This window comes from Sinocyclocheilus rhinocerous, unplaced genomic scaffold, assembly GCF_001515625.1.
Source record: "Sinocyclocheilus rhinocerous isolate Xijiao unplaced genomic scaffold, SAMN03320098_v1.1 scaffold344, whole genome shotgun sequence".
NCBI lineage: Eukaryota > Metazoa > Chordata > Actinopteri > Cypriniformes > Cyprinidae > Sinocyclocheilus > Sinocyclocheilus rhinocerous.
In genome coordinates, this window is record NW_015627959.1 from 1,755,503 (window position 1) to 1,764,598 (window position 9,096).

At 39.6% G+C, this 9,096-nt stretch overlaps 1 protein-coding gene across 1 annotated transcript; it reads right to left on the bottom strand.

Annotated features, from left to right (window-relative positions):
- Positions 1–4,223: 4,223 nt before the first annotated feature.
- Positions 4,224–8,475, bottom strand: LOC107737120 (uveal autoantigen with coiled-coil domains and ankyrin repeats-like). The gene is made up of 8 exons (XM_016548555.1): positions 8,461–8,475; positions 7,552–7,659; positions 7,286–7,318; positions 7,003–7,095; positions 6,852–6,882; positions 6,614–6,663; positions 4,571–5,257; positions 4,224–4,256 (listed from the first exon to the last, which is right to left on the bottom strand). Exons 1-8 carry the CDS (start codon positions 8,473–8,475, stop codon positions 4,224–4,226), a joined length of 1,050 nt encoding a protein of 349 aa, XP_016404041.1.
- Positions 8,476–9,096: the final 621 nt, after the last annotated feature.

Genomic DNA, 9,096 nt, shown 5'->3' on the forward strand with positions numbered 1-9,096 from the left:
GAGCATTAGGCCTTCATCAGGGTGTTCACGAACACAAGAATGATGATGAAAGCTTAATGGCATTATTTCCCATAAATGGAATGGCTGATATCATCTATTTCAAATTGTACTTCTCCTTGTAGACAAAGACCTACTCAAAGATCCATGTACTCTTAATATGCGTGTAAAGTATGAAGAGGCTCAGTGGGTGGTACAGATGGTACTGTTTGACACATTCACAAAATGTTATTAATGTTGTAAAACTGATCAAATATTAATATTAGTGTGATTAAGATTACAAAAGTTTTTGACTAAATGCTATTCATACACGCTTAAAAAAAATAAAGGTTCTTCACTGGCATCTATGGTTCCATGAAGAACCTTTAATATCCACAAAACCCATTTCCATGGCACAATAGTGGGAAAAAGGAGTGTAGAGTGTAGTTGAGTAAAATATACATGAAAACATTCAATCTCTGCTTACTTGAACGTGTGAAAAAATTATCTAAGCTCTAAATAAAAACATCAACACTTGTTCAAATCTCACGGCAGCTCGTCACATAAAGCAAAATGACCCATATCCTCTCAGGTCTTATATTACAGCTTTCCATCCCAAGCACATTTGAGTGTAATTCCTTATGGGACTGCTGCTGCTTTTAAACCTAATTATTAGCATAAAACACTTAGCACTTAGATATATTTTATATCATATATCTTGTTCTTATTTATTTAACACTTTAAATTCAGTGTGACTACTTTGTAAAACCCAAAATGATGATTTACAGTGAGACAACAAACAAGGCTAACATCAACACATGGATCACTCAAAGAAACAATGGCCCCAGGAAATGAATACATTTTGGAGCTGTGCACCTGTCAACGTAAATACAATCAACCTTTCAAAGCGGTGTCTAACAACGTCTGCTGCAACAAACACCATTTAGCATTCAATCCAAGCAAGCTTGACATTGTTCGCCTATATGCTGCTTCTCACCGGGTTTACACCCACATAAAAACATGAAATCAAAATAAACAAAACGCTCTCCCGAGAGAAGACAGGCAGTTCGGAGCTTTTCATTGGCGTATCAGACAGACTGCATGGGCACGGTTTTTGTGGTTTCATCTTGTATTTATGTACCGTTCCTAGCTTTGAACTTCACACAGAGGTGCTTTTTCCCCTTCCATCCTTTCCTTTTAACATATCACTTGCAAAGCAGTAAAATAAGGCAGACCTTCAGAGCCAATAAACCAGTCACTCTTGCTGCTGAACATGGATTTGTTTGAATATAGATTCTTCGAGTCAGCCTGAGCGGTGAAGGCGATCTATGTGAACAGATCGATATAAACTACTGTGTGCATAAAACAAGTATTTATATGATCATTACCGCATGGCTTGCGTGGGTAGAAGTCAGCTATAAGTACAGCACACTCACTTGTTCTCCTCCTCCTCCCTCTCTTTCACAATCTCTCTCCCCTCTTCTTATTTCTCTGCTTCTATAAGCTCATTTCATAGAAATGTGTGAACTCTAAGCAGTTATTTGTTTGGACCTCCATAATGCCTGCAATCCAGAGTGAATCACCGGCACTTTCTCACAAGTCGGGAATGTTAGCAGGTGGCCAGAGACGACTGCTTATATCTCATCTCGGAGACCTTTTGTAGACCATTCACGGCAATTTATCCAGAGATGAATCTTAATTCATTATGGCCCTCTATTACATAATGTAGCGTCCGTCGCTTCAACAGAGAAGAGGCTGAAATTGCAGCTCTGATTGAATGATCTGATTATCACCTCTGATTTTTTTTTCAGTTTATGATGTTTAAATAAAATTTTCAGGCTGATGATACACCTAGAGAGAAGATAACATAATTTCACCTTGCCATTGGGTGTGACTGCAGACACGCACACGTATTTGCCACAAGAGCAAATGCAGATCAAAATGGCACGATTATTAATCATCTCCGCCGGACGCCAATGATGGGAATGTTTGCATACATCTGCCTCAATGGTGTGAACGCAAGTGTGTGAGCATGTCAATGTGTGAAGAAACGAGTGGGAGGGCATATTCAGTGATATATAGGTGTTTTGTTTTTGTGTGCGAACGTGTGCGCGCCCTTCGCAAGTCAGCGGGCGACGGCACTATCATCAAAGGCAATCTTGTATCATCAAATGCCTGCAGGTCAATGAAGCTTTATGGGATTAACGCCCCCAGATTAAACACCATGCTTAAAATCATTTGCTGGCATCAGCTAATTAAATATGGAGGAGCTGGTGAGGTCATTCAAAGGTATATTCCGTCCTCCTCATTTTGGCTAATTACTTAGCGTTGTGTTGCTCTCTCGCCGTGAAGTTTTTGTTTAATCACACATAGACAAAGGGATGGCGGTAATTATGCTGAAAATGTACATCTTCAATTCTGGACCTAATCAGAACGTAGGAATGTTTGTTAGTGAGTAAAGAGTCAGTCTTTAGCATCACAGGCTTTGGAATAACAGGTTTGAGCAGTAGAAAAGAAGCTATTGACTAAGCTGAAAGAGAAACTGAAGAAAAATAGAAGGAGGGAGAAAGAGAGCCTGCTTGGAAAAGAGGGTTTGTGATCGACAGTGTTCCTACACTAAGTGCTCATATGTAATGCTGCTAAAATAGCAGCAATTTTCAAGTTCACACATCAGATTGAAACTTGGAAATGGGAATGCGAGAGAGGCTGTGTTAGAGCGTGTGAGTATGGGCGAGAAAAAGAGAGATCAAAAATGACATTGTGAAGAAGAATTTTTCTGCCATTCAAGAAATCCAACCACCTCCTCCGGTGAGGCCGTCATGTCTGTAGCCAAAAGAACATGAAAACCACTCAGGTTCTGCCTGCTGCCCAATCCAATTAAAGGAAAAACTTATCTGAGGACAGTTCTCCAACAAAGGCCACGGTGCAAGCCTGGATGGAAGATTTGAAATGTGCTAATTCAAACATGTTCACATTCAGCTCCCAGAACTTCTACTCCTCCTTGCAGATTTCTGTTGACGTGTAAGACAGCACCTACTGAGCTGTCGACTCAAACCAAGGAGACTCGCAGCATCCACTTCCTCTCTTTTTCTGTGAAGCAGTAACATGGTGTATATGCAGTCCCTCCAAGGAAATATCAAGTTTATATTTCTGTTTCTTTTTGCTTCTCTATATTTCAGCCACAGTATTGTGCGGAAGCCAGTTTTAGCCTTAAAAATAAAAAAGTGGCTTTATTATTCACAATGTGGCTTTAAATCTCAGAACTGCAACTTCATTTCTCAAAATTGTGAATTTCATAACAATTCTGACTTTGTTTCTCATAATTGTGACTTAAGGCCAATTCACACCGCACTGACAAACGCCAACAGACTAGTCTGTCGGAGTTTGTTGGATCAGTGTGTTACCACTGTTGGTTGGAGTTTGTTTTCACCCGACTGAACATGCCTAATCGGCGTTTGTTGGGTCGTGGAATGTCTGAGCAGTGAAACATGATTTTCCAACAAACGACAACAAACTCTGACATAATCTGATGTGGCCACGAACCGTTGCCATGACGATGCACATATTTCATTCCGTGAGCTTCAACCACGGCCTCTTTCGTTTTATTCGCCGTCTTTCAGGCAAAGAATGACACGCAAAGACATTAATAGCAGTAAAATTTTGATTGTGGCTACAGGATCATCCATTTCTTCCCCAGTCAGACTTCCCCGATGTTACACCATCTACACCGGACGCGAGTGGCGCGGCGCAACAAGATACAATGAGGTTCTATTGGTTATAATCAGTGACGCTGTCTACACTGGATGCGGCGTGATGCGACAACTGTTGCGTCCGGTGTAGACACGGTGTTACTTGACTCTCTTTGACTCGAAGTTTGTTGGTGTTTGTTGGGGCAGTGTGAACATGACAGTTGTTGTTCATAACTGCTACTTTATTATTCACATTTATGATTTTTTTTCTTGCAATTGTGACTTTGTCTTGCAATATGACTTTTTTATCTCACAGTTGAGACTGTGTTTCTTAAAACAAACTTGATATCATACATTTTCAACTTCAAATCTCACAATATGACTGACTTTCTCAATTTAAACTCATTTACCTATTCATTTTTGGTAACACTATTTCGATAGTCGACTTTAGACATTCTATTAACAGTAAGTAACTTTGCTACTACATGTCAACTAGCAGTTAGTAGAGTATTAGTAGACTGTCTGCTTAATATCTCTTAATATCTCTTACATCTCTCATTAATCTGAGAGGAGTGCACTGAGTGCTGCAGCCTAATCAAATGAGCATGAATATAGATCGAGCACACTCCCTATCAGACTTATTGCTGTCACTGATTTCACTGGAAGTTATGATAAATGGTCTGTGCTTTGTAGTGCAGACTACAAAGACCGCAACTCAATTTTGCATATTTGTAACTTAATCAGAAATAAGGTATTGGATCCACTTAAGGTGCATGAGGAGATCAAAGGGCCGAGGCAGAACCCACACGCACACGGTGACACTCATATAATCTTGAGCAGATGTGTAGAGTCACACACACACACACACACACACACACACTCTCTCTCTCTCTCTCTCTCTCAGCCAACTGTAGCTCCTTCTCATCCACAGCATTGGTAAGGAGGTTCTTCATGTTGTCAAACTTCTCTCCTGGAACCACTGATGTCAACCTGGCCTCTGCAGTCTTCACTTGACCCTCCATGTTTAAGAGTGTCTCCTCCATGTTTTTATGGTCCTCTCGCATTGCACTCAGCTCTGCAGTGAGACTCTCAACCTCCACAGCCAGCAGACCTTCACCTTTCTTATACTCCTCCAAAGCTTTCTCACTCTGCTTTAAATGATTCCTGACCCGCCCAACCTCAGCAGAAGCACCCTCATACTTTGCCTTCACCTCATTCAGCTGTGCTTTGAGGTCATCAACAACTTTGTTATTGAGATGCTCCTTTACCGCCACCACATGAGCCTGAAGCTGTTTCACCTTTGCCTCAGAGTCTATCATTCGCTTCTGCACATCTCCCATGGCTTCCTCTAGCTCGTGTATCTGCTGATCCGACTCACGTTTGATAGTCTCACACTTCCTGGTCAGCTTCTCACACTCCTGAGACTTGCATGCTAGAGCCTTTTGGAGGGGGCCCACCTCCTCTTGTGCAGCCTCCTGCTGTCTGCGGACACATTCAAGCTCTTGACGAAGTGTCTCAGGATCACCAGCCACTGGCCGAGACCGCTCCAAAGGTCGAGCCACAGATCGAGATGGTCCTGTAGGCTGTAATATCTGAATGCAAACACAAGTAGGCATTCATTATTAATCACACAAAACATTCTGACAGTATATCTTGTCTGAATGTTTTTCATGGATAGTTACAATGCCACAGTGGAGAAGACTTGAAACAAGAAATTAGGGGGAGGGGGGGGATCAAGCTAAAATAATGAAAAAAAATAAATAGATAAAACAGTATCAACAGCCAGCCTTAAAAGAGAAAGAGAAGATGAAATGGTTCTCATACATTTTTCTCAAATGGGGTCACACTAGGGCAACATAGGTGAGAGTAAAGTCGTCTCTGGTGCTAAAGTGACAACAAAATTGCATCCACCACATCTGCCCAAAAGCTGATCCCAGGCATAGTATGTCCCTTCAGAGAATAGCGCTAATAAATCATAAACCCTTCTGACACTGCAGGCTATGGAGGTTCTGAAATGAAACGAGAGAGAGCAACTTATCTGACTGCCACTGCCTCTCCTAAGCTTAACGCAGCTGACACAGCCAGTCTGCTCAATGCATTACTAAATATCAGAAGGAAGAAAATATATATATAAATACCAAACCTTGGGAGAAATAACTAAATGTTAAGCTTGTGCATGCTCGGCAAACCTTTAGAATCAATTCTTGATTTTAAATTTAAGCATTTGCACTTGGAAGTTTGATGCTATTGTTGAACGCCATAAGAAAAAAAGGTATCCGTTTATGTACACTGAACTGACTGGCTCCTGTGTATTTACACAAGTACATATAGAGTAATAATAATAAACTACATTTACTTATTTTGTAAACATTTTGTAGAGCTGAATGCTACAGACTGTTATTTTATAGTGATTAATTCTATTGTTATTACTAATTACTTTACAATATCCATGTTACACATATTACAGGCAGAAAATAAAGTGTTACTCTCTTATATGCTATAATAACCATATATATATATATATATTCTCATAGACAGTGTTTAATATATACAGATTTAGACATTTTTGACATTTTATAACCGCAATTTTTGGACACAGCAAGTTCATGTTAACATATAAATGTTTAGGTCCTATTGTGTTTTATTGTGGTAACAGAGAGCATGCCATACTTTAACGATAGACTTGTTTTTAAGGCAAAATTTTATGGATAAAAATCTGTTAGTAGCAGTACAACAGTAAAATCCCTCAGAAATCAATCCTCTCATACTTCTGTAGTCATTCCACAAATGTTTCCTTAAAGACCTTTAACTTCAAGTTCGTCCCAACTGGCATGTGTTGAAGTTGGTTTACATCATGTAAATTATACATAAAATGTAATGAGCTTTTTGGCCTCAGCAGAAATTCTTGGCATTTATGTTAAGAAGATTTTAAAGAAATGTTAATTCACCTGAGCAGAATCCAAGCTATGTGACTGTCGCACTAATACATTGTCTTTTCCTGCAGAAAAAAAAAGAACCCAAAATGAAAACACACAAAAACCCAACTTCACTTACAGAAAAATTACTTTTCTGACATCCCTACACTCAACATTTTTTCAACATCAGTACACTGTTTATATTGAGGTCTCTAATATCAAGGGTCATACTTAATTAGTATAAAGATCCAGATTTTAAAGACAAAGTCACCTTTGATCACAGACTGGCCAGGGTAATCTCCCTGTAAAATAAAAACATGCAGATTTATTCAGCATCTCATCAAACTTTGATCATGAGCAGCTGGATCTGGAGTTAACAAGCAGCAGTCTTTGAAGAGCATGTTGCAAAGATTTTTACTGACCAAATGACTCCGCTGCTGGACTCTCACAGTCTCAACAGCGCTGGCTCCTTCCTCCTTCTCTTTGACAGAAAGTAAAAGCTTCAGCTCTTCTCTCTGGTGTAGAAAACACAGATACACATGCATATTCAACAGCAACTACCACCCAACCTCAACAAAAACAAACAAATATCCTTCCATCAATATTATGATAGAAATGGGAAGAAAATTAAGAAAAAATTCAAATGAGAGCAGACAATATCACTAGGACAGAAGGCGGCAATTTCCAGGACAACACACAAATTACCTCCTTGTGAATGTCCTCCACTGTTGACTTTTCCTGAAAGAAGGAAAGAACAGAACAGAAAGAGAGACAGAGAACACATGTATTACACAAGATATCTATAGAACTATTACAATATAAACACACAACTACCTGAACAGATAAATACAGATGAGACTACCATCTACAGTACTTTGGCTTCTTTTGTTATTTACTGTAGTGCTGAAAACAACATGTAAGGTGCAGGCTTGCCAATAAATTGGCCAATTAGTAAAATACCAAAGAAACACCTGGCTGAGTTGATGCTGAAGCATGTTAACTTTATCGAGCAGCGTTCTCTGTTCCTGATGGAACTTCTTTAGTGTCTCCTGTTGGCTCTCATTCTTTTTTTCCAGATCCTGGAAAACATCAGATTGCCCACTCATTTATATTTATGGGTAACACTTTATTTCGATAGTCCACTTTAGACATTCTATTAACAGTAAGTAACTTTGCAACTACATGTCAACTAGCAGTTAGTAGAGTATTAGTAGACTGTCTGCTTAATATCTTCTAACACTTTCTTTGTCAAATTCTACTAACCCTAAACATACCCTAACAGTCTACTCTGAGAGTTAGTAGACATGTAGTTGCAAATTAATGAGAATTAGTTGACATGTAGTTACAAAGTTACTTATAGTTAATAGAATGTCTAAAGTGGACTATCGAAATAAAGTGTAACCTCATTTTTTATTCTGGGTCAGAACCAAGCTTCATAATATAGTATATGAGCAACACCCAGATTCAAGATACATCTCTCATTAATCTGAGAGGAGTGCACTGAGTGCTGCAGCCTAATCAAATGAGCATGAATATAGATCGAGCACACTCCCTATCAGACTTATTGCTGTCACTGATTTCACTGGAAGTTATGATAAATGGTCTGTGCTTTGTAGTGCAGACTACAAAGACCGCAACTCAATTTTGCATATTTGTAACTTAATCAGAAATAAGGTATTGGATCCACTTAAGGTGCATGAGGAGATCAAAGGGCCGAGGCAGAACCCACACGCACACGGTGACACTCATATAATCTTGAGCAGATGTGTAGAGTCACACACACACACACACACACACACACACACACTCTCTCTCTCTCTCTCTCTCTCGGTCACCACACTTCTTTGAGACAAAAGAGCGATCTTTCTGGCACTTCTTACATTGCTTCTCTTCATGGCTGACCTCGGATGTTGTTTGGGCCGTAATAACCATTAATCACACTCCTGTCCCTAGGGTTGGGTAATGATCTCTGCTGGACCTTGCTGAGGAACTTGAGTCAAGGATACAATCGTAACGCTTTTTATTGCCAGCGGGCAACTCCTTACTTCAGGGCTGAAGATACTCTTTAATGCTGATGTACGAGCAGCTGTTGTGACCGCCAAACCTTAATCAAAGGTATAACGTGAAAATATGCGACTTTCAGATAAGTGTCTCCCCGCCCACAATCGCCCTCATTGAGCTGTATAAGGTAAATAAGTTCCACTTAATTAGTCGTTACAGTTAAAGTGTCGTTCCAAACCTGTATGACTTTTTTTCATCTGCAGAATACAGAATATATATGGAAGTACATTGATTTTCATCATATTAACAATTTCATGTGTTCAACAGAAATAGAAATACAGTTTTGGAGCGACATGAGGGTGAGTAAATGATGCTAGCTTTTTCATTTTTGGGTGAACTACTAAAGGGTAAGGCATTTTTGACTGGATGAGAGTCAAGTCACATCTACAGAAAGGACCCTCTGAGAGCTAAATGCATCAGTCCTCTTCTACACACTAAACATTCCCTATTAAAAC

Bases quoted from the DNA above. Each gene is read 5' to 3' on its own strand.
- LOC107737120 (XM_016548555.1), bottom strand. The intron at 6,883-7,002 runs GTCAGTAAAAAT...TTTATTTTACAG, and splicing joins TCCAGCAGCGGAGTCATTTG to GGAGATTACCCTGGCCAGTC. The intron at 4,257-4,570 runs GCTGAGAGAGAG...TCATTTGATTAG, and splicing joins ATGAGAAGGAGCTACAGTTG to GCTGCAGCACTCAGTGCACT.